Genomic DNA, 24395 nt, shown 5'->3' with positions numbered 1-24395 from the left:
AGATGTAGAATACATGCAAATCAGATAACATCATACCGGTTTTGACTGCCGCTGTTCATTTCACATAGCCTCCTCCCCTTATACGTGCTTACTCTTTGCGATTCCAAAAGATCTGATAAGCTCCAGTGGAACCCCCAGCTTCACTGCCAGATGACGATGGAATCAGCATGACAAATGTATAAACGCACTGCTTCGAAAAAAAGATCGGCGGCTTCCATGTGGGATATTGAAGCTTAACTCGGCCTCCCACGCGCGGCTACGGCCCAGCCCTATTTCCAGCGCGCGCGCTATCAGATGGGCTTCCGTCTGATGATTGGCCAACGGGCACATTCGGTCGTTAATAAGCGCAGTTCGGGCGGTTTTTATTCATCAAAGTTCCCTTGAGGCTTGCAAAAGATACCCGCTGGAAGTTCGCATGGGGGAAAGGCGAAAGCGGGGCGAGGCGCGAAGATGCCGCAAATCACAAGGAGCAAATTGAGGCGAAGAAGCACGTTGGCCTCAAGTTTCTAGAAGTTGACTTGTTTTAGAGTTTTTCATTTCTTTCGTCAGCTCAACGTCCAGGAGGGAAAGAAAACAGATAAAAGGGCCAAGGTCCGACCGTGTTGATTTGGAGTTTTGTGTCGGCACAGAAATTTGATGAGACTGTTATTGAAAAGACTCTTTGCCTTGGTTGGCAGATTGGTTGTACTAGTCATACTGTTTCGATACGCTTCAACGTATTTTCTGAGCCGCAAAGCTACAATGACTGTGGCTCCTGTGATTGCGCTCTCACATGGCGGAGGTGAGATTTCATTCATCGTCTGGTGTTTACATGATTGACTGACACGAGAGCTCTTAGGTCCCCTCCCCATCCTTGGTGACCCTTCTCACAAGGACATTGTCTACTCTCTGAAGAACAGGGTGCCCAAGATTCTCAAGCTCGGCACTCCTGAGCAGCCCCGTGCCATTGTCCTAGTTACGGCGCACTGGTCGACGAAGAACCCGACCATTTCATCTGCGGCGTCTCACGAGCTCTACTATGACTACTACAACTTTCCCAAGGCCGCCTACTCGCTCAAGTATCCGGCGTCAGGCCAGCCAGAGGTTGCGCGCGAGGTCAAGGCTGCGCTAGAGGAGCAGGGCCTCGCATCAGTTCTCGATGGGGAGAGAGGATGGGATCACGGCGTCTTCGTTCCCATGCTACTGGTGAACCCTGACGCCAACGTGCCCATCGTACAGGTTTCCGTCCTGGAATCGGAGGATCCAGAGAAGCACCTGCGTATGGGAGCCGCACTGTCGAAGCTTCGCCAGAATAACATCGCCGTTGTCGGTTCAGGCTTTGCTTCCCTGCACAACTTCCAGGCTTACTCTGAGCTGCGATCCGGGTCGCCTGCTAAAGTGAATGAGTGGAAGAACAAGATCAGCCAGTGGAACGGCGCGCTGACGCAGGCGGTTGGTGCGGAGAGCAAGGAGGAGAGGTGGCGGAGGGTGTCGGGATGGCGACAGCTTCCTCATGCGAATGACATGCATCCGCCGATGAGGGGAGAGCACTTCATGCCGTTGATTGTGTGTGCTGGAGCAGCGCTGGAGGGAGAGAAGGCGGGTGTTTATGAGGATACTTATATGGGGAGCGGGATCAATACGTATTATTGGGGGGCGGAGACAGTGGCTTAGATTTGGAGAATGTTTGATGTTTTAGGGAATAGCGATTACAACTAAGATTGAGATCGAATGAAGGCATTGTATTAGAGTTTATTGATTTATACTCCTTGGAGATCTCATCCTTGATGTTTGTATTGGCCACACTCGTATTCATAATTCTTGGTAGTCTCTCACGACTTACAAGATCTTGTGTCGTCAGAAATGTTTTCTAAACAAATGACTCGGACTACAATACATAAAGAGCAATTGAACTAAACACTCTTGTCTACAAGTTCATATTCGCATGTCTTCGCCCATTTTACTCCAGGGTAAGCACATGCAGTATGCTCGAAGGAGCGTGAAGCGTAACGTTGCAGCAATACGATTACGAGCGGGGTGTTGAATGCATAAAGTAGGCAGGTACTAGATATGTAGTCAGCATAGTGAAGACAAGTGATCATGGCGAGTTTATGCTGCGATTTGTTGTTTGTAAGTTGCCCTCTTCACGAGACAACAGATTAAAGTTGCGTGGTGGAAACGTGGAGCCACCTTTTGCCTCTAGTCAAGTGCTTCGTACTCTTTTTCGTAGCCCTGGAGTTACTAAGCGCAGAAATACGTATGTCTTGTCTCATGTCTGAGCAAATCTGCGTCGAATTACAGAGTACTGGCACCTATTATTGGCCATCGCCCTGGAAGGAATCAGGAAGAGATTCGGAAAAATCAACTGAACCAATCAGACTCAACACAGCCCCCCTTGGCGATTCGGCCCGCGGACCCCGAAACACCGGAGCCCGAGGGCGAAAGTTGCATCGCCCGATACGGATGCGGAGCGGAGCAAGAATCCATGATTTCATGAAAGAGTCGGAGCAGGAGTCTGCCGTTGACAATGCATTGTCGACGCGGACTTGGATGAGATACACGTACGAGGCCTCAGATGAGCGGTTCGTTATAAGTTGAACTTGAACTGCCTGACATACATCTCAACGGGGCTCCATGTTAACGTTCCATCAACCAAAAGATAAAGCTGGTAAAAGAGGCTAGTATATCTTACCACATTAGCCTACACCTTTTCACGACTGCTTCAACAACGTCGGAGACGAAACTGGCGGGTTGAAGATGGCTGTCTCAGAAAAGAGGCATGCCGTGCCTGTCAGCGGAAGCTCAGATGCTGTTGAACAGACGGATGTTAGTGTAGATGTACCAATTGCAAAAGAGGGTGAAACCTCGACGAGCGAGAAGAAATCTGGAAGTCCGTATCTGGTAAGCAATCTGGGGAAAAAGAAAGACAATTCCCGATCTTCGAAGCGTTCAATCTTACCTTCTTTAACATCAGCTAACTGTGTCTTTTTAACGAATTCAGAGAATCTTCACATATACAGGGCGATATGAACAAATCATCTTGGCCATTTCGATTCTCGCTGCAATTGCTTCTGGAGCTGGCATTGCCCTCCAGAATCTCATCTTTGGAAACTTTGTCACGACCATCACCGACTTCGTCATCGATCCCGCGTCGGGTGGTGAAAAACTCCGCCATGATTCCGCAAAGCTGGCGTAAGTTGTTCCTCTGAATCTAAACTCTCGAAGATTGTTTGTTGTGGGGCTGACACTATGAAAAGGCTCTACTTTGTCTATCTCGGCATCGCTAGATTTGTCCTGTCTTACGCGTACAACGTCCTCTTGACATACAACGCCTATCGAATCGTTCGAAACATCCGGCATGCATATCTAATGGCTGCGCTGAGCCAAGAGGTTGCCTACTATGATCTCGGTACCAGTGGATCGATTGCGACGCAGGCAACTTCCAATGGAAAGCTCATTCAGGGCGGCATTGCGGAGAAGCTTGGTCTTACGTTCCAGGGACTTTCTGCCTTTGTTACTGCCTTTATCGTTGCGTTCGTTACTCAGTGGAAGCTAACCCTCATTTGCCTTTGCATTGCGCCGACTACGATAGTCGTTATGGCGTTTGTTGGTATCAGTGAGGCAGGCATCGAAACCAAAATTTTCGACACTCACGCCAAAGGCAACGCTTTTGCTGAAGGAATCCTTGGTAGTGCGAGAACTGTACATGCCTTTGAGATGCGATCGAGGCTTGTCAAGAAGTTCGATGAGTACTTGAGCGAAGCTCACAAATATGGACGCCAGCTCTCACCTTGGTTCGCGGCGCTCTTCTCGATCGAATACACAATCATGTATCTGGGCTTTGGGCTTGCTTTCTGGCAAGGCATTCATCTTTTTGCCAATGGAGAGATTAAGTCGTCAGGTACAATCTTCACGGTGTTATTCTCCGTGACGATTGCGACTATTAGCATTACGGCTTTGGCTCCCTATTCCATCGAATTCGCGAGAGCAGCGTCGGGCGCTGCACAGCTTTTTGAGCTCATTGACAGGCAATCCAGCATTAATCCATTTGATGAATCTGGAGACAAGCCCTCGGAAGTCATTGGTCATATCGAACTGGAAAATGTCAACTTTGCATATCCTTCTCGGCCTGGAATTACTGTGTTGGATGACTTTTCACTGATTGTTCCTGCTGGAAAAGTTACAGCCTTGGTGGTCAGTTTTCCCCTATTTCTCACCTTTGCCTGGATCAAATAACTAACGTTAGCTGTACAGGGTCAAAGTGGTTCTGGAAAGAGCACGATTGTTGGCCTCCTTGAGCGCTGGTACAACCCCAAGTCTGGAGTCATCAAGCTAGACGGCAAGCCAATCAATGAACTCAATCTTAATTGGCTTCGAAAACATGTTCGACTAGTCCAGCAAGAGCCCGTGCTGTTCCAGGGTTCGGCATTTGACAACATCGCCCACGGTCTGGTCGGCACAAAGTGGGAGCATGCCTCTAGAGAAGAAAAGATGGCCCAAGTTGAAGAAGCTGCCAAGATTGCTTTCGCGCACGATTTTATCTCGGAACTGCCAAATGGTTATGACACACAGATTGGACAGAGAGGCGGTTTGCTCTCTGGAGGTCAGAAGCAGCGTGTTGCCATTGCGAGGAGTATCGTTTCTCAACCCAAGGTTTTGTTGCTCGATGAAGCGACGAGTGCGCTTGATCCCCATGCTGAAGGCATCGTCCAGCGGGCCCTTGATAGAGCTTCTGAAGGGCGAACCACAATTGTTATCGCTCACAAGTTGGCAACCATTCGCAAGGCTGATAACATTGTTGTGATGAAGAAAGGAAAGATTATTGAACAAGGAACACATGCTGGCTTAATGAAACAAGACGGAACTTATGCTCAATTAGTGCGCATACAGGATCTAGCTGTCTCGAAGAACCAGTCGGATACCGAATCAGAGGACCAAGATGACGAAAAAGAAGCACATGATCCGGCTGATCTTGTCAAGAGCTTGAGCCGTTACGCTACCAAGGATCAAGTGCGCCTTGAGCAGCAGAAAGAGAGGGACAACTATGAGCATTACAAAAAGCTGGGATTCTTGTCCGTCGTCTGGAAACTCGTGGTTGATCACCCAGAACTGAGGTGGGCATACATATTTTGCGTTCTTTGTTGCCTTGGAGGAGGTAAGTAATGATCGAGATTTAGAATGGCAAAGAGATAAAATTCTAACTGTTTGATAGCTGCTGGCTTTCCAGGCCAAGCGATTCTTTTGTCTAGCACGATTGATGTCTTTACTTTGACTGGTTCAGAAATGACCAAAAAGGGCAATTTCTTTGCTGCCATGTTTATTGTCTTGGCGGCGGGCTGCTTGATCTTTTACGGGGTGCTAGGATATGCTACTAATGCAATTGCTCAGGTATGTAATCTTCTCTTTTTTTGATATCGGCGATTTCATTGTTTCAGTGCTGATTGACGCACTATTAGACTTTATCCCACAAACTTCGACGCCAAAGCTTGAATGATATGCTGCGCCAAGATCTTCAGTTCTTCGATCGTCCGGAAAACAACATCGGCGCCCTGGCTAGTCGCGTTGACGCCAATCCGCAAGCCATCTTGGAGCTGATGGGTTTTAACATTGCTCTGATATTGGTAGCTGTATTTAACATCACCGCATGCAGCATCTTGGCTATCGCGTACAGTTGGAAGCTGGGACTGGTAGTTGTCTTTGCTGGCTTGCCCCCAATGGTAGGATCAGGCTGGTTCAAGATCAGATTGGATGTAAAGCTCGACCACGGCATCTCAGCGCGACAGTCGAGAAGTGCAGCTATAGCTTCGGAAGCCGTCACTGCTATACGGACTGTGTCGTCTTTGGCTATTGAGGAGTCGGTTCTCAATAGTTACACTCATGAGTTGGACCAGGCGATTGTTGGATCGGTGAAGCCAATGTCTATCATGATGATTTGCTTTGCTTTCACACAGTGCATTGAATATTTCTTCCTTGCCTTGGGATTCTGGTAAGTGGCACATAACCGACGATCTGGGTGACAAATGGAATGCTGATATTTGGGTCTAGGTATGGATGTCGCCTTGTCTCATTTGGAGAGACTAGTATGCATAACTTCTATGTCACCTTTTTGGGTGTCTTTTTCTCGGGCCAAGCAGCTTCGCAGCTATTTCAGTTTTCAACTAGTAAGGCAACATTGTCCTTCTTCAACATCGAATTGGTCACTGATATTTGTGTCTAGGTATCACCAAGGGCAAAAACGCGGCCAATTACATCTTTTGGCTCAATCAACTCCAACCAATTATGCAAGAAACATCAGATAATACGGATAAAGGTCCAAAGTCTGGTGGCCCAATTGCCCTTGACAGTGTCCACTTCTCGTATCCCCTGCGACCAGAGGCACCTGTGTTGAGGGGTATCAATCTGGAGGTATGTACACGAGCAGCTAAGAGTGTCGCTGTCCGTCGTCTAACATATTGCAGATTCAAAAAGGCCAATTTTACGCTCTTGTTGGCGCATCTGGCTGCGGCAAATCCACCATGATAGCCATGCTCGAGCGGTTCTACGACCCTTCCACAGGAAACATTAGCATTGACGGCGATAAGCTAACGGAGCTGAGCCCGCGACTATACCGTCGGGTTGTCTCTCTGGTGCAGCAAGAACCAACTCTTTTCCAAGGCTCCATCCGTGAGAATATCGCACTCGGTATTGATGACCCGACTCTCGGCTCTGGTGAATCTACTGTGGAAGTCACAGTTTCGGACTCAAAGATTGAGGCGGCTTTACGCGCCGCCAATGCTTGGGATTTCGTGTCTTCGTTACCTGACGGTCTCGCCACTGCTGCAGGTCCAAATGGCACACAGCTCTCTGGCGGTCAGCGTCAACGCATTGCAATTGCTCGCTCTTTGATCCGCAACCCTAAAGTCCTGCTACTCGATGAAGCGACCAGCGCGTTGGATACCGAAAGCGAAAAGATTGTTCAAAGCGCGCTGGCCGAGGCAGCAAAGGAAGGAGATCGAATTACTATTGCGGTAGCCCATAGGCTGTCGACAATTAGAGATGCAGACATGATTTGTGTCTTTTACGGAGGGAAGATTGTGGAGATGGGGAAGCATGTTGATTTGGTAGCGCAGGGCGGCATGTATAGAAAGATGTGCGAGGCGCAGAATTTAGACGGATGAGATTTTTTTTTTTTGTTTCTTGCTTTTATAGATTTGGGATATATATTTTTGTAACTTATACACATATTACAATTCTACTCTTATACAAAGACAAAGTTCACGATACAAGTGACGATGGAAATTAAATCAGAACGAGAAATTCATTTGAAACAAACTATGTGCTATATGCAGTTGTGCCCCGATTGAGGCAGCACAAAACTATTTTCAATATTTTCAAAGGCCGGTAAGCCAATACTACAACACTGCGTCCCATCACGCAATCAGACGGTGATGCTATACTTTGTTCCTGAGCTTGTACCGATAGGTCCGGTGTACGTAGCTCCGTTGACCTTGAAGCTCTGTCCATTCCCTACTCTAAGCTTCAACTGGCCTCCCCTGGTAGACGTGACGGTGGCATTCTTGAAGCTGCCGCTCTGCCAGTCAATATCCACCTGGAAACCTCCTCGGGCCAACAAGCCCCTGACATTTCCAGTAGGGAGGTTGGAGCCTGGGAGAGCTGGCAACAGATGAACGGTTCCGGTCTGGCTCTGCAACAGCATCTCGGTGATGCCGCTGGTGAAGCCAAAGTTGCCGTCAATCTGGAAGGTGGATCCTCCGTTGGTGTTCCAGAGATTGGGAGTAGGATAAGTGGCGAACCAGCCAAGAATGTGCTTCCAAACATCAGCTCCAGAGAAGAGACGAGCGTATTGGTTCATCAGCCAGGTACGACTCCAGCCTGTACTACCGGATCCGCTAGCGACGCGGTGATCAAGAAGGGCCTTGGCAGCTGCGGCGAGAGTGCTGTTGACGAGGGGTGAGAACTGGCTGCCTGGGTGAAGTCCGTACAGGGGAGAGAGATGACGGTGGCCGGGGTCGGTCTCGGGGTACTCTGCCCTCCACTCGAGGATCTGGCCATAGGATCCGATGCGAGGTGTTCGGATCTGGGGTAGGAAGTTGGTGGCAGCCTGGACATTGGCGTCGCTGCTGGAGATTCCGAGAGCGGCGGCGGCCTCGATGATAGAAGTCATGACATCTCGCATGAGCTGGTTGTCCATCTCAGGGGCCATGTCCATGGGCTCCTGCTGGCCGGCGACATTGGCGCCGGTGGGCACAAAGTAAGTGTTCTCGGGAGAGATAGAAGGACCGGTGACTCGGTTGCCCTGCCACGTGAATGTGTAGCACTGGAGGAACTTGGAGACGTCAAGCAGGTAAGGGTAGGCCGTGTTTCGGAGGAAGTTGAGATCGCCATTGAAGCGGTACTGCTCCATCATATGCTGTACCAGCCACGTCGCTCCCATGGGCCACATGCTGCTCGAGGGGAAATTATCCGTCGGAGCGGGATCACCCCAGACATCCAAGTTGTGGTGGAACACAGTGCCGTTGCAGCCATACAGCTTCTGGGCCATATTCTGGGCATGCGGCTGGGCGACCTTGAGAAGATCAAAGAGCGGCAGCTGCGTCTCAATGAGGTTCGTCTGGCCGGCGGGCCACAGGTTCATCTCGGTGTTGATGTTGATGGTGAACTTTCCACCCCAAGGCGCCGAAGTTGCGTTGTTCCAGACACCCTGCAAGTTGGGGGGCATGTCGATGGCTGCTGAGGTATCGCGCGACGAGGCAACGAGGAGATGGCGGCCGTAATTCCATGCGAGAGTGATTAGCTGCGGGTCGTTGAAGCCGCTGCGAGCAGACTTGACACGCTGGTCCGTTGATTGACTGGCGATGCCATTGGGAGAGGTGCCGAGGTTGATGTTGGCGCGGCCGAGAAGAGCGGAGGCGTCGGAGATGGCTGAGTCGTGAACTGCCTGGAAGCCTTTGGACACGGCCTTGTTGAGCTTGTTGTCGACCTCGGCTGCGAGGGCACTGGCAGTAGGATAGCGGTAGTTTGTCTCGGCATCGAAGAAGACGTCAATGGTAGTTGCGCCAGTAATGGTGAGAGTACCACCGGAGGCGCTGAAAGTAGCTAAACATTACGAGAATCAGTATTTGAAACAACCTCGTCTCACCCATACTACACAGAGAGAGTGGTGTGTTACCTCCGCTGGCTACGAAGCGAGCCTTGCCGGTAAAGAGAATGGGATTGGTCGATTGTCCGCTGGTTCCTTGCAGGGTCACGCTGTTGACACCGCCGGAAGTAGATGCGACATTGCTGAGGATGTTGCTGATTCTCGAAAACGTGGCGGATACGCTCAAAGCGCCAGCCTTGCTTGATGTAAATCTAGCTGCGATAACGCCGTCTGGGTTGCTGGCAACGTATTCACGACTGAAGAAGCGGTGTGTCAGCAGCAAATACGGCAACCAATAGACTCATCTTGTCAGATGCGGAATACTTACGTGTAAGTAACACCGTTGAACGTGTAAGACACGCTAGAGTTGCCCTGGCGCGTGTCAAGCGAGCGAATGTAGTTTGATATACCGCTTCCATGGCCAAAGTTGAGGTTGAGGTTGCCAAAATAGCTAAACTGTCTCTCACAACAGCTGGTTGGGTACATTGCGCTCTCGACGAGATTACCAGCGTCCGTCAAATTGTTAGCCATCAACAGAGAACGGATCTTTGGCAGCGCAGCAAGTCCGCCCGCAGGGATACGGTCCTGCTGCGGACCATCCCAGATGGTGTCTTCGTTGATGGTGATGACTTCATTGCCGCCTCCGAAGATGGCCGCGCCGAGGCGACTGTTTCCAATGGGAAGGACACCAGTCTCCCATTCGGTGGCGGGAGATGTATACCATAAATATCGGCTTCCATCTAGGGCGGCCGAGGCATTGGAGGCCAGAAGCCCGACGAGGAGGGCTCGGAGGCTGAGCTTGCCCATTGTTGCGGTTGGTGCCAGAGGCTTGTCTCTCTATCCAAGGCCATCGGAGAGACGGGGAGGTGAATGGACCTATATATACTGAATCGTGATGAGCTGCTGATGATTTACCCGTGCCTTCCATTCGGGGTCATGATCGTCAACCTTTGGGCTCTTCCCGGCGGGAAAATTGTTCGGCAGCAGGGTCGCATTGTCGATTAGTCGACGTTATTCCCAATTGGTACAGCTCTGCTGCGTGTCAGAGCTGTCATCGTCAGGGTAGAATCTCAAAGCATGCGCTTCATGATGATTCAAGCCTAATTGGAGACGATCCAGCCCGAGTCAGAGCGCTCCTTTCATTTCATAACGGGCCGTTTTTGCGGGGTGCAGAATGTAACATTGCAGATATTTCCTTGGCGATGAACAATCTTCAACGACGTATGGAAGAGCTAAGGAAGAAGCGAAAGCGACGGTTGAATCGCAAAAGGGGGATCAAAGCTGAGTTATAGTAATATCGACCGTGTACCGACGGATAATTAAGCCGTCCTGTCCTTTGTGAATTGAGCTCGATGAGGCGGTAGAGTCTCTTGAATGAACAAGTGGTGGAGTGAGACTAATTAATGCTCATCCTGCTTCCCCAGATTTCCCCGCAGCCACACGGCAGAGAGGCAACTCGATGCTACTATACACGTGTGCTCCATACTAAATTATAGTATTATCAAAACCCCATAAAGCAATGGGAGCTAAAGAGCACCACCGGTGATGCAACTTTGGTCACACCAGCCGTCTTTATCCGCAACATTAGGCACATCCCGAGAAGCCGCACTGATTGGCCGAGGCTGTTTCTGGTGCCTTATTTTTGCCGTTGTAATTCAAGGATCGGCACTTTTCTCCTATCCGTCGGTATAGCAGCGGGACAAGGGGAGTGACATGTATTACCGTTGCGATTGGATCTTACAATAAGCATGCCTGTTGCTGCCATGAGCCATAATGGCTTGATACGCTAGGGAGATTTTGGGTTTGGGTTATGCATGTGCATCGGCGAACCAAAGACTCTGTTGAGTCAATAAACCCGGCGGATAGGGAAATTATAGACTTCAACTTTGAGGCAGCACGCTGGAATCGATGATGGATTTGCAATGGCAAAAAGCTAGCTATAGAACTTTTGTATAAAAAAGTTCCCCAGGATTCTTTCATAATAGCCGAGCTGTAAATGCTTCCTGCGCCTATTTAATTATCATATATAGATATATGTAAATAGGAAGAATCAATGACTCTCTTACATATATACCTGTGACAGTTCCCTCTACAGACACTTACCCCAAACGTGCACATAGTAAATCTTTTTACACCAAAAAATTACAGAGTGAAATGCTTTGTATTTAAAAATCCAATGCGCATCATACATTGCGGCGACATGTACAGGGAACTGCCCCATTTGAGTGCATCATCGCGCTGATTTTGATAAAGCACAAGTATGAACGATGACGAGGTTACATTTTTCGTCGTCACGCTAGCCATCCCTCTGAAGAATACAATACATATATACGAGTACAATGTACATAGTATGCCAACCAACACAATTTCTGGAATGTTACTCTTTGTAGAGACACAACATGAACGCTTATATAATCTGGGCATATGCACCATCTGATTGGTGATGGAAGCACAAGGCATCCTCCTGCAGCTGAAGGGAGACACTGCAACATGGATCTTCAGCTCGTCAATGTTTTGTTTCAATCTCAGACTCCCTTCGACTCCATCTTTCAGGTGCAAGGTCAGCTGATCGATCTCGGAGCGCTCCGTGACCCACCTGGAGATCGTCAATACCAGAGCTTACTTGGTCTGCTTGATTGTAAGTGAGACGATATGAGACACTCGCCCCCACTGCTTTTTCAGCTGGCTTTGAATATGACACATCAAACTAGAGAGTGTGATTGTTTATCGATCACAGTACGATTAAGTTCGCTTCTAAGCTTACTGAGCTTGCTCAGAGGCAACCCAAGAATTGGATCGGCAGTAAACATATCACCCAGGATGAGGCATAATTTGAGGGAATCTGACGAGGTTACGCTGATCCTCTGGCTCTCGTCGGTCAGTTACTTCATCCGTGCACTGACTACGGAGTAATAGGATCAATGTTGTGGCAACACAATCCTTTAGCCTTGCCAATTGTTCCACAAGCCATCTCCTCATTGTGAACGCCATTTTGAGTTCTCGCCAGGCAGCTGCGTGCACGCTTCTAATTTTGAAGTCGTAAAAAGAAATCATCTGATTGCACGGAGAAAATCTCGAAAAACTTTGCTTTGTCGAGCCGGTCTGACTGACCTCTTGGAATTGTGGCAATTACTATTTCGCCGGTCTCGTTCAAACGGAGATTCAAAGCTTCTCCATGGCGTTCCGGGCTTGCGGGCTTGCGGGCTAAGACGGTCGGCCCTTTTTGTCTCTGCCGTGGAGAAGCTGAGACGGGGAAAAGGCATTCCTCGATTACTTCTCTGATGAGACATTGCCACTTGAGATCCAGAAGTTGAAACTCAATTACTCCAGACTCGGCCAAAGCCGTCCAGAGCACAATGAAAATGCGACTCCGCCTCCACAAACGGGAATAAATGGCGCCCACTAGAAACGCGCCAATCATCCGCATAGCCGTCTGTCAGAAAAAGCCATCCTGCAGGATCCGGAAAGTATGGGCTGAGACTCCCGGCCGACAGACCGGAAAAGACAAAGCCCAGAGTAACGTCCGATGACCCGCACATTGTCAATATTCGTTACGCTTTGGTTACACCGTATTTTGGACGTCAATCACAAGACCAGCTTGACATCGTAGGGCTGAGGACCTCTTGGGCTGCGATGACAGCCAGAAACTAAATCGATTTGGTGATTCTTTCTTCTCATTGGTGCCTAGTGGCGGGCAGCTAATGCTGCTTTTTTTAGGCCTCCAGCCAAAGGGATGTGACCCGTGGCGTTCAGCCGCACCATTGCCCTGCTTAACGAATCCCGAGGCGCGGGACAGTTGGCATTTCAATGGGGAGAGAAACGATGGCGCTGGCGGAGTCCCAGGCTATGTATGGATTGAGCCGAGAACGTTTTTGCACTGGCCGTCGTCTGCATGTGTCGGATGTCGCTCACTCACCGTGGAGTTAGCCGTTATTCTCACTGTCCGTCGATCTCTCGTATTCGCAGCTTGGCTCACCTGGAATGCTTGTCCTCCTCCATCATCCAAGTGCTGATGGTACAGTGTGCAAATTTAAAATCATCAGACATGGGAATATGGCATTGGCCGGTAGTCCGGGTTAGCTTAGACAGGTGGCACGGCCTGACTGAGACAAGTGAAGCTATTTCATGTACGTCGGAGGTAGTGAGTAATGAGCGGTAGCTGTAAGTGGTCAAAAGTAAGCGTCACTTCGTATTCAAGCATGAGGCTTTTCGTATAGCGTCGAGGATACGAAGGGATCAAGCAGCCACCTACGTCCCCTTGCCTGAGACACACATGATTCTCTTAGGCATCGAATCCCAAGACTTCACCGATATTCTTTCCCATCGTGAGTCTCAATGGGCAGATCTGTGTGAGATTTGGGGTATATAAAGACATCTGTCTCTGCCCCAGATCCTGACTTTTTCTCCAGCATCACCCCAGCAAGCATTCGCCTCTCGTTCAGATCTCAAGACAAAAAGCACTCAAACCAATCACTCAACCTCTTCAAGACCACCTTTCAAAACAAACCTTCAACATGAAGTTCACCGCCGTTGCCTTTGCCGTCCTCGCTACCCTGGCTACTGCCAGCCCTCACCCTCCTCCTCCTCCTCCTCCTCACGGCTGCAAGCCCGCTACATACTCTTGCCTTCCCAACGATAGCGGTTGGCAAGTGTGCAGCACTGCCGGTCAGTGGGTGGTAAGTATTCACTCCAGCATCGTCAAGTCGAATATAAAAAGTCTTAACCAATCTTTTGATAGTTTGCTGGCACCTGCCCTCCCAAGACTATCTGCAAGTTCGACAAGCAGAATGGCAGCCCCTACTGCGTTCCCCCCAACTTCACCATCCCATAAATGCATCAAATCGGGACCAATGGGGCTACTTACAAAAGCCTACCGGATAAGCATGAGATTTAGAGTTTTTGAATGCTAAGACGTTTCGTGGCCTGTCATTGTCTTGCAGATCAATCCTGGACATAAAGTTTTACACAAATATTACACAAATATGGGACACTCCTTTGAATGCGATGTATCTCTATAGCTATATGAATACAAGAAATTGAAGTAAATCAACTACCTTATGCATCGTTACCTGTGAAAAGCCCGTCTTTATATCCTGGTCTTACCCGCAAGCCCTTGCATCTGCAAACTACCTTAGTTTGATAATCCTTGAGCTAGCTGTTTAACTTGCTTACACCATTCTTCCATTGGTTTAGCAAGACGAGCTACACGGAGCTTTTAAGTAAGGGTCTAGGGGTCCAGGAAGTATACTGGAGTAAGCACTGTGGTAAGCTTCCCATTTGCTCTCTAAGTGAAATGATATGCTTTATCTTAGCTACGTCATAACCAAAGGGATGGTCTGACACAGAGCAGCCACGAGAGTAGAGCTTTGCATGATGATAGGTGCGTATTACCAAATTGATGCACATGATAAACATACGTAGAAACGGGAGAATCGGGTGTTTTGAAGTTTGCTCATCAGAACGATAGCTTCAGCCAGAAGAAATATGGAGCGACTGTGTAATGCCAGAGGTGTTTCTCCATCGTCGTTTATCTCGGCTATTTAGCCGGCCAGGATGACATGTTGGAAGAGAGAAATCAGCTTATATCACCGATCAAACAAAACTTCCGCGCATAATTGGCTCGCGCTTCTTGCCAATAGAATTTTTCCTTTGTGCATTACTATACATTCATCTCGGTATCCACAAATTATGTGAGCAGTGTATCAGCAAAAAAGCTTGCCTTCCCACGTAATTTGAGACCTTCCTGGTTCATAAATCAAAGTGTAGTTCGCAGTTGCAGCACAAGTCGTTCTACCGAGGGGTTTATCATCGTAATTGTACGAGTGCTATTTTCATCCATTGGTAATACTATATAAACAGAAGTACATATCAAATTACCACACCCCCTAGACATTTAGCGGATTCACACGGTTACATCATACAAGCTTTGCGTCTCTGCATGGTTGTGTCTCTCTGTATATGATTCAAGTTACATCGATATTGGAGAATTTCAGCCATTAATTAGAGCTTTCTAATGATTTATAAAGCATTTGAAATGGGTTGACGAAGCAGATCTCCAAGACTGGCTTACTTCCATTAAAGCTGTTTCCTAATGTAACATGACTGCAGAATTAGAAACAGATTGAAATGCTTGAAGAGAAGGGATCAGAGGGCAATAACCGAAAGGTGGTCTATCGTACTGTGGCTGCTCTTCCTGATCTGTTCCTTAATGTGGCTGAGGCAAACAGACCATAGTTTATTATTCATTTTGCCCACTAAATACTCGCATTGAGGGCCTTGTTTTGTGTTGGACTAGGGGAAGCTGACATATCTGCCAAAATAACATAACTATGCATTGTGGGTACTGCCCAGCCAAAATGTAGCCATGACCCACAACATGGTTGTATCAAGATGGATGTATTATCAAAGCATTATATACGACACCGGAAGGGCTACCGGATTAGGAATTATATGGTTCGCATCGAGTTATATATTGATTCCGTTAGTTTGGTACAATTAGAGCAGCTTAGATTTTTCTATTATTGAAAACACCAGATATTCTGTATATTGGCTTTTTTCCCCACAAGCCTGCGGTTCACCAAAATATGTCGTCTACTACGCACTTGGCAAACCCTCTCACTGTTCTTAGCACAGATGTGTTAATCGTCGGCGGTGGCCCTGTGCGCCTGTTTACTGCCTATCAGCTGGGAATGCTGGGAGTGAATACTATTCTTGTTGAGAGAAACCATTTCACGACCAAATTTCCCAAGATGGACCTCACCCACGAACGGACGATGGAGATATATCGAAAAGTTGGCCTTGCCTCCCTTTTGAGATCAAGCGGTGTACCAATGACACACGGCTTTAACGAAATCTATGCAACAGGGCTAGGCAGAGATAGCCACCACATGGCCCAAATTGTAAGTGAAACACTAACTGATCTTATGGAATGATAAAGAAATCTGATGCGATGAAAAGGAAGGCCTTTCTTCAAAGCATAAAGAGAAAGAAGAAAATCAGCTAAATGATGGCTCAGTCTCACTTGAGCTGCCATTGAGACTATCTGGAATAGTGTACGAGCGCGTCTTGAAGTCTGTCGTCGAACGACTACCAAATGTGCATGTATACTGGGGCCACAAGTTTGAAACACTCGAAGAGACCAAAGATTGCGTCTACTCTGCTATTGTAGATCCCAGTGACAAACGAACCAACATCGAATCCTAGTATGTCATTGGTTGCGACGGCGCAGGAAGTAGGATTCGAGGCGCAGTTGGCATTGAAACGCAAAAGGAAGGGATGTAAGTGCACGTCTAATGATAATATAGTTCTTTTCTTCTCATTGTCATTCAATCAACTTATTAACACTAACGATGTTTGCAAAGGCCACTTAATATGCTATTGATTCACTTTATATCAAATGACACAGCGAAGATATCGAAGCATGGCCAGTTTTGGCACCTTTACATAGGAAACGGAGCTGTGGTTATAAACCAAGACGGCAAAAACACCTTTACAATGCAGATTCCCGTTACCACCGATAACGATCTTAAAGAAGGCGACAATGTCGAAGAATTTATCAACAGGAAACTTGGGGGCTGGGGACAGCCCTCCGACGTCAAAGTAGACGAAGTTTGTGTAATCAGTCGATGGGAAGCTGCTGTCGCTCTTGCAGACTCCTTTCGATCGGTAAATGGGAGAGTATTTCTTTGCGGAGACTCTGGTAGGTGAAATCTAGCATAAAGTATGTGATCCTGCTGACTCTTCGCAGCTCATCGTCTTACGCCTGCTGGCGGTCACGGTCTGAACTCGGGTATCAATGTCGTCTTCAATCTGACCTGGAAGCTTGCCGCAAACGTACATGGTTGGGGAGGAGAGGCCCTCTTAGCATCGTACAGCAAGGAGCGCAGATCTGCGGCGGAGCTAAATATCGACATGGTTCGGAAAGCGATGGCGGAAATTGTGATTCCCCGATTCGGCAGCATTTCAAAAGACGAACAAGAGAAGCTCGTTGCCGATTCAGAAGAAGGACGTGAGGCGCGACGCTTAATGGCGGAAAAATTCATGCTTGGAGACTGGCTTCATAAGCAGCTGGGCATCACGCTGGGCCATCGGTACAGAGACACTCCGGTTATCATTAATGATACGTCTTCTGCGGAACCTCGTCAGTCCGGTGCGAGTTGCGAGCGCCACACGTTGTTCTTAATGATGGACAAACGAGTATTTTAGATCTTTGTGGACCGAGCTTCACTATTGTTGACTTCACAACATCGGGTGAACAGTCGGACAAATTTTCTGCTACTGCAGAGGAGTTGCAAATTCCTCTAAAAAAGGTTCATCTTCCGGATGAAACTCACTGCAGAATGATATGGGAGCGAGACGTAGTTCTGGTGCGTCCTGACTTGTTCGTTGCTTGGAGGTCTTCCAGCTATGAGGTGGCTGAAGAAAAGATCAATATCAAAGATATCCTCTTAAAGGTCGTTGGAAAAGCATAAGGCTTTCTGATATTATACATGGTCATTTGAATGAATGAAAGCATCATCATTTCACCCCACTTACTTAACCATTAAACTTTTGCAGGAGTTGTCCTAAAATCATGGCCTGGTCTGAAATTCCAGCGTCTTCATCTTTCCAATGATTCAGCATACCTATACAAGCTTCAACAGAATGAACCCAATTCTCCGGTAAGAGGCTCTGTGTATGTTCCGAAAACGCAGCAGCTAGCAAGACAATCGCCGATCGAGCACATGACTGCAATAACATCCAAGTTCCGTGATGCCGGTACCAATGACCTAGCCCTGCTGTTCGAATACGATCTGTGCATGTTGTGAAACCTCGACACGCATAACGAATCATATCTTCCGACGAGCTCTCTTTGCTATTGACCGCCCTATCGATGAATGTCCAGAAAATAAGCTCGTTAAAATCTACCAGATGACAACGGAGAATGAACTTGAGTATATCATCCTCAAGGGGATTTGAATCGATGCTAATCGTCTCGGGTAGTGAAGTAAGCCATGCTTCAGCCTGTTGGTCATATGAGTCGACCACTTCAATTAAACGTGCCTCAGCATCCTCGCCTTCCACCTCTGACGATGATAGAATCTGTCCAATGTCGTTGCGGGCGCGAGTGTTCAATCGTCGGAGAGATATTTCAGCAAGGTAGAAGAACCATGCCCTGTCGTCTTTCTCGGGATTTGCTGGTGGGTTGGGGAAATGGCCGGGATAAACGCGGTCCTGTGTCTGGAAATCAAAAAGCCCAAGACACATGCGTAGCTCTACTTCGGATTTCCAACAGGACCAGTACAGACGCTGCTCTGTGGGTGACGTCTCGGGAGGGCTGGTGAGCGTTTGTGGGTTCTGTGATGCCTCTATAGCGAAATCAAACTCTTGACAGTATGCCAAGGCTTGTAAGAAATGTCTCCACGCTGAAACTGGCTGGAACATCGACATTAGGTAAACGCCGGCGTAGAAGAAACATTGAGCTGATAGTATGCCGCTTTCTGCAAAGACTATTCCAAGCCTTTTGGTAGCCGCACCATAGAGTGCTGCTCCAAGCTCGAGATTCTCTTGGTCGCAAGGCTGTGGAGGCTGCTGAAAGGGCGTTGAAATAGCACCCAACGCCCAGACAAGGAGGACCAAGCAAGATTCGGGATCCCATCCAACGCCCTCGAGGCAGGCGTGCTGGACCATACGCTTAAGACTAGACAGCTCTAGGATGGGATTCTTGATGTGGACATGTTGAATGAAGTTTGTAATCAGCGTATTACTGGCGCTGGTATTGCCCAGAAAAGACTCGAGCGCAGAGGAAGACGGCTGTATCGGTTTCGGAGGCTTTCGTCGGAGGACCGCGATGGCATTGGCTTGCAGGCCAAATTGGTTACCAAAAATCGGCCAGCCAAGGACTTCCGAAGAAACGATCTGGAGAGAGCGTGAAGGTTGCCGCCCAGCAGAGTCTTGTCGACGGGCCTCATTTTGCGTGTTAACAGTGTCATCTTGTCTCGGAAGGCTATCCGGTTTGTCTCGTGGTTGTGATTCCAACAAACTCTCGATCCGGTCCAACCTCTCTAAAATCTTGAGGCTCGCCGGATCAAAAGCCGAGTAGTCTGTGGGCTCGGTGACACATTTCGCTCCTGTCTTCTCACAGAAAGAGCAAGCTGGTTTCTTGTTGTCGCATTTGGTCCGCCTGGCACGGCAAACCTGGCAGGCGGTTACGGCTCGTTTGCGCGCGTATGCTCCGGTTCCTCTGGGAGCTGGTCGTTTTCTTGCTTGCGGCTGAGATGCCACAGTCATGAGATCTGGAGGGTGGAGCTCTTCCAGGTGGTCTTTTGACCCAAGCTGACCTTGAGTCGACGCAACGCTCATGATGATTGGTCTCTTGGCCGTCTTAACTATTATGAAGTTCCTGAGACAGTGTTCCGACCGGGCGCGGAATGTCGGCAAGAGTCATTGAATCCGTTGATGCAGGGAAATCTGGGGTAGCAAGCAGACCGAATGACCCGTCCCGGCTAAATTGAAAAGACATGGTAGAGCCCCAGATTGTGGCGGTTAAATTGCTCCTGGTCTTGGCCTCGCCGAAACTTTATTTCCATTGGCCTTCTATAATATTCTAAAGTGCCTTGACATGTGGGTGGCTGCATTATTGGGCGTTTTGGCGTTATTTACGCCCTGAGAATGTTCTGTGACTTGAAAGGATTGAAGATGCTATGCGAATTCTAGTCTAGCTAGCACTCAGCTTTTTCCACTATTGCTATCAACACCATCATGAAGCGTGGAGAGACTAGCTATTGATCATCACCTGATGCACCTGATCGATTTCACTTGACAACAAGGATAGTTGTTGGCTCGAGCTCTTCATCTCCGCTGGCATTGCCTCTCAGCCACGTTCTAAGGCGTAGATGCGAGTAAGCTGAACGTCAACCCTCTCTAGCTTCTCCAATAGTTCGTGAGTTGGCGCCCTTTATTCTACTGAACATCTTATGATATTATCAACCGAATCAAGTAATATCGGCTCATTGTTCCGGTGGACAAAAATCTTGTTTCTGAAGTCTAATGAGCTCCATCATTGCCTAAGTGGCGTGTTCTTCCTACATTTCACTGTTTACCTGATCAGACCTCAAGCGCACGTTGTGATTTTCGTCGGGTAGTGTATTTAATCCTAGAGAAATTCTTTGTTGGGACTGTGGAAGTAAGTGTTCCTCATAGTGAGAAGAACGACTAGATAGGACATGCTGCTTACGATACCATTGTAACAGAGAGGGATGCTCTATTACGCATCCAAAGTAGGACGATAATAATGGCTGCAATATGAGTACCCAGAAGAGTAATAGTGTCATATGAGAACAGATTGAGGCGAGAGGCGTCTGTTCAATGGTGCTTCATAGATAGTAGCTTTGCCGAAAGGTCATCAGGCTATATGTGAAATTACTCGGCAGATCTTCAGTTGCCTCAGCTAGAGTTCGATTGCATCAGCTAACAAAGCCGCCTATTTGATAAAGCAGCTGACTACTGAGAAATAGACTTGAAATTCGGATCTCCGGATAGTTAGCAAGTCTCGACTGTAACAAGAGCGCTATTATAGCAAGGATTGCCCATGCTCCTACCACGATGCTTCTGAATAAATCATGTGTTGTCTTAGATGTAATTGCCTTGCTTCAATTGCTGGGTAGGCCGGTATAGTGACTCTACCTCCACCGCCGTGGATGTAGATGCGAGACTTGCATGTCCGAGAGCTGGTTCCTGAAGCTCAAATGATAATTCTACTTTGGTTTTCCAAAGGGATTATCAGACTCTGGGCCTGGGGCCAGAAGCCGGAAAGGAGTAGGCGGTATTTCGATACAGTCAGCTTGTATTGCGTATGAGAACCGATTGCGGCTGTCGTCTCGGTGGATGATAGCAGACCAAAGTCTCGATCTATACAATGACTTCGGGGATCATGAAATTCCTCACAGCTTATGGCCCTGCCTGGCTTACCAATTCGATGAGATGATTTAAAATGATTCCATCGTACTGCAGAATCGATGTTCAGTCTTAGTATAAGTACCGTGTTGGGGCCACGAGGAGCAGTTGAGAATGTAAATGGCATGATGTAAGACTCGCACACAGATCCTGTATAAGTCAAAGAGCCGAGATCGAGCCTAAGGGAGATGTGCCAACAGCCAATGAGCATATTTTGTTTCAACTTGGTGCTGAAAATTTGAGTCAACTGGTTGCAGGGTTCTTTCATCTTTTGAGTTGTATCCTTCAATCGGTGGCAGAGCTCTTTGTTCGGCTCGTTAGACAAAGAGTCAAGTTTTACACAATTATGAGGTATGATTGACGCCAAGCGCTCAGGTACCGCGCGTCAATAGCCGTTATCGCTTAATAGAAGCTATAACATTTTGTTCTTTATTATTTCTATTTAATTCGAAATTGGCAAAGTAGAGAGCTGATGGAGGGGATTATGACTTTGGGGATCGTAGCGGATCCGACAGTGTAGAAGGCTGGCTACAACAAGATAACACGGCACATGCACACCAATCATACGAAGACGAAATGTGTACAGCAATAATTACAGAGTAATCATTTATTACTGCCATCCAGTGTAACGACGAAGCCCTCTAAGTCAACTGTTGCTTTGGTGCTCATTCTCATCAACAGTGTTGAAAGAAACTCTAAACTTTGGGCATTGGTTCATGCTGACGGGGAAATCAAGCGGGGCATCTGCACATTAGACTAGAGGGCCCGTGTTACTATAACGATTGAATGGATCCATGCATCATGTAAGTAAGGTCCATCATCTGCCGCCTTGCGCTTGCCGTCGAATGCACCGCTCCGCACAGCATCCGGTTTCCTATTCCAGCCATGACGATGGCCTCAGTCGCAAACCCGCTCAACATCGACTCCCTCGGCATTCACGCCGTTTTATTTCTTCCTCCTTTCGAACTTCTCCGTTTCCGTCTCTTCCCCCACGTGTCGCGATCCACCACAGCACTGCCATCGGGATTTCGGCCAGTCTAGCGACCTTCTGGGAAGCCAAAGCGGCAATCCGGCAACGCATCCAGAATGTGGCAGCCACTCACGTCGGCCATTCCAGCACAAAGCGAGATCTAGGCTTGGAGGATGCTGACGGGAAGAAGCAAGTTTTAGGGCGCCCACCAATTCCATGACGTTTCACTGCCCCACCATTAGCCTTGAAGCAAAGGAGATCAAACAAAGGGACGAACGATGATGCATCCGATACGTTGATTAATATTGGCAGAATCTCGCCGAGGGAGGGAGGGAGCGCTGCAACTTGCAACTCTTGGCATCTCCCTCTTCTCATCGTGTGGCGTCTCTACACAAGAGCTTCGTGATTCTTCTATTTACAAAATCACATAAAACTTTGACTGCTTGGTGCTCTAATCATCACCCCGCCTGTCGCAATGGTTTCCGACCATGTCCTGAGGCTGTGTCGGGCTCACAACTCGGTCAGCTCCATCCTTGCCAAGAACCCGACAAAGGGCCCCGGAGTCATCGCAAAGGATCTATACGGCCACTACGAGAAAGATCTCCGTCGCTCCCCAGATGAAGATAGACCGCAACCGTCGCCCGAGATATTGGAATTAGCCCGCCAATGTGGCAATTGGGGACCTACAAATCCGAGCTCGTTGTTCCTCCAGGCATTTGCAGATGCTCTCCGATGTCTGGATGCGGATGCGCTTTCCAGCGTCGTGTCTCCTCCGCTGATGGGCTCTTATGGCACTATCCCGTTGACCGTGATTGCGCCGCTGGTGGATGTCATTCGCCATGTTTCAAATGTCATCGCGCGGGCGGAGAAAGAGGTGTTTTTCATCACCTGCAACTGGTCGCCTTCAGTTGCTCAAAGACTCGTCAAGAATGCGCTCATCGAGCTGTCCAGACGAGCCGGGGAGAGAAATCAAAGAGTCGTGGTCAAATTAATGTACGACAAGGCAACAGCCGCCAGTGCGATTGATCCGCATCAACGCGTCAAGCCAGAGACTTATTCGTCCAAGGCCGTCCAGCTGCCTACTCCCGAAGAGATCCCTAATCTTGACATGGAAGTTGTCAGCTTGCATAAACTGGTTCTTGGCACGCTCCATGCCAAATTTTGCGTGGTTGATCGCAAGATTGCAGTCGTCATGAGCAACAATATGGAGGACAATTCCAACATGGAAATGATGACGCATCTAGAAGGACCAATTGTTGATAGCATCTATGACACAGCGCTCATCACATGGAAACACCCCTTCGACCCTATTCTCCCTTCACATAACTCGCCAGCATCCCAAGGGGGGCTGCCAACGTCCAGCGATGAGCCTCTATATCTCGATCGGGGAACAGGTCCAGATCAAGAACATATCGCAGCAAACGGACAAGCACACCCAAGTCTTCCAGAGCATACGCCGGAAGATCCGCACTATGATGTCGACATGGCTGGAGAAATCGCTCGCATGCAGTCGTGCTATTCTACTAAGCCAGATGAGACGAGACTTCAGGCTGCAAACCGCCAACTGAATCTTGCAGTCAAGGACCATATTGCGCCAACCGGTCCTGATATCCCCGATGGACATGAAATGACGCCTTATATAAATACATCTACCCCTTATCCGGTTCCGATAGCCATGGTATCACGCCCTCCGTATGGAAGTGTCGATTCTAAAAATGTCTTTGTACCCCAAAACGAAGCTTGGCTATCTTTAATTCGCCACGCTAAAAACCACATCTTCATTCAAACTCCGGATCTTAACGCTGCACCACTCATTCCGGCCTTGGTTGAGGCTCTGAAACGTGGTGTCGAAGTCACATACTACGTGTGTTTTGGGTACAATGATGCCGGAGAAATCATCCCAGGACAAGGTGGGACAAACGAACAAGCTGCACGCAGCCTACTCTCTCACCTCCCAAAAGGCGGACCAGAGCGTGAACTGTTGCACATATACGACTATGTTGGAAAAGATCAGGATCACCCAATTCACCAATGCTTCCGAACTCGCTGCTGTCACGTCAAACTCCTCATCGTAGATGGCAGTGTTGGAATACAAGGAAGTGGGAACCAAGATACCCAATCTTGGTTCCACAGCCAAGAGATTAACGTCATGGTAGATAGCCCTGAAATATGTAGCAAATGGAGAGACGGGATCGAAAGAAACCAAAATACGAAGCTGTTTGGAAGAGTATCTGACGATGGGGTTTGGAGAGACAGGAATGGACAGCCTGGAGAGGGATATATGGGAGATCCCAACTCAGTAGAGGGATTGATCAAGGGCGTGTGGGGGATGTATAAAAAGATGGAGGCTTCTCGATGAACCGCGTATAATCA

The 24395-nt window shown here is 48.4% G+C and overlaps 7 protein-coding genes across 7 annotated transcripts; 5 read left to right on the top strand and 2 right to left on the bottom strand.

Annotated features, from left to right (window-relative positions):
• Positions 1 to 741: 741 nt before the first annotated feature.
• Positions 742 to 1653, top strand: T069G_11130 (catalytic ligB subunit of aromatic ring-opening dioxygenase domain-containing protein; the record flags this gene model as incomplete). Its single annotated transcript, XM_056178335.1, has 2 exons — positions 742 to 781; positions 839 to 1653. The coding sequence occupies 2 exons, from the start codon at positions 742 to 744 to the stop codon at positions 1651 to 1653; spliced, it is 855 nt and encodes a 284-aa protein (XP_056023209.1).
• A 1083-nt stretch (positions 1654 to 2736) lies between these two features.
• T069G_11129 (ABC transporter transmembrane region domain-containing protein) lies at positions 2737 to 7136 on the top strand (the record flags this gene model as incomplete). Its single annotated transcript, XM_056178334.1, has 9 exons — positions 2737 to 2880; positions 2981 to 3171; positions 3237 to 4173; positions 4234 to 5134; positions 5192 to 5367; positions 5436 to 5965; positions 6025 to 6140; positions 6197 to 6384; positions 6438 to 7136. The coding sequence occupies 9 exons, from the start codon at positions 2737 to 2739 to the stop codon at positions 7134 to 7136; spliced, it is 3882 nt and encodes a 1293-aa protein (XP_056023208.1).
• Positions 7137 to 7396: 260 nt separating this feature from the next.
• Positions 7397 to 9925, bottom strand: T069G_11128 (uncharacterized protein; the record flags this gene model as incomplete). The annotated part of the gene is made up of 3 exons (XM_056178333.1): positions 7397 to 9075; positions 9149 to 9375; positions 9447 to 9925. 3 exons carry the CDS (start codon positions 9923 to 9925, stop codon positions 7397 to 7399), a joined length of 2385 nt encoding a protein of 794 aa, XP_056023207.1.
• A 3707-nt stretch (positions 9926 to 13632) lies between these two features.
• Positions 13633 to 13949, top strand: T069G_11127 (uncharacterized protein; the record flags this gene model as incomplete). Its single annotated transcript, XM_056178332.1, has 2 exons — positions 13633 to 13794; positions 13857 to 13949. 2 exons carry the CDS (start codon positions 13633 to 13635, stop codon positions 13947 to 13949), a joined length of 255 nt encoding a protein of 84 aa, XP_056023206.1.
• A 1753-nt stretch (positions 13950 to 15702) lies between these two features.
• On the top strand, positions 15703 to 17589 carry T069G_11126 (FAD binding domain-containing protein; the record flags this gene model as incomplete). Its single annotated transcript, XM_056178331.1, has 5 exons — positions 15703 to 16017; positions 16322 to 16395; positions 16480 to 16817; positions 16866 to 17267; positions 17324 to 17589. 5 exons carry the CDS (start codon positions 15703 to 15705, stop codon positions 17587 to 17589), a joined length of 1395 nt encoding a protein of 464 aa, XP_056023205.1.
• Positions 17590 to 17653: 64 nt separating this feature from the next.
• Positions 17654 to 19459, bottom strand: T069G_11125 (fungal zn(2)-Cys(6) binuclear cluster domain-containing protein; the record flags this gene model as incomplete). Its single annotated transcript, XM_056178330.1, has 2 exons — positions 17654 to 19103; positions 19158 to 19459. 2 exons carry the CDS (start codon positions 19457 to 19459, stop codon positions 17654 to 17656), a joined length of 1752 nt encoding a protein of 583 aa, XP_056023204.1.
• A 3038-nt stretch (positions 19460 to 22497) lies between these two features.
• T069G_11124 (PLD-like domain-containing protein) lies at positions 22498 to 24381 on the top strand (the record flags this gene model as incomplete). Its single annotated transcript, XM_056178329.1, has 1 exon — positions 22498 to 24381. One exon carries the CDS (start codon positions 22498 to 22500, stop codon positions 24379 to 24381), a length of 1884 nt encoding a protein of 627 aa, XP_056023203.1.
• Between the last annotated feature and the right edge of the window lie 14 nt (positions 24382 to 24395).

Source organism: Trichoderma breve (genome assembly GCF_028502605.1).
Source record: "Trichoderma breve strain T069 chromosome 7 map unlocalized scaffold00008, whole genome shotgun sequence".
In the NCBI taxonomy this organism is placed as follows: Eukaryota; Fungi; Ascomycota; class Sordariomycetes; order Hypocreales; family Hypocreaceae; genus Trichoderma; species Trichoderma breve.
The sequence above is the reverse complement of the archived record's forward strand: the minus strand, read 5'-3'. Positions and strand labels throughout refer to the sequence as shown.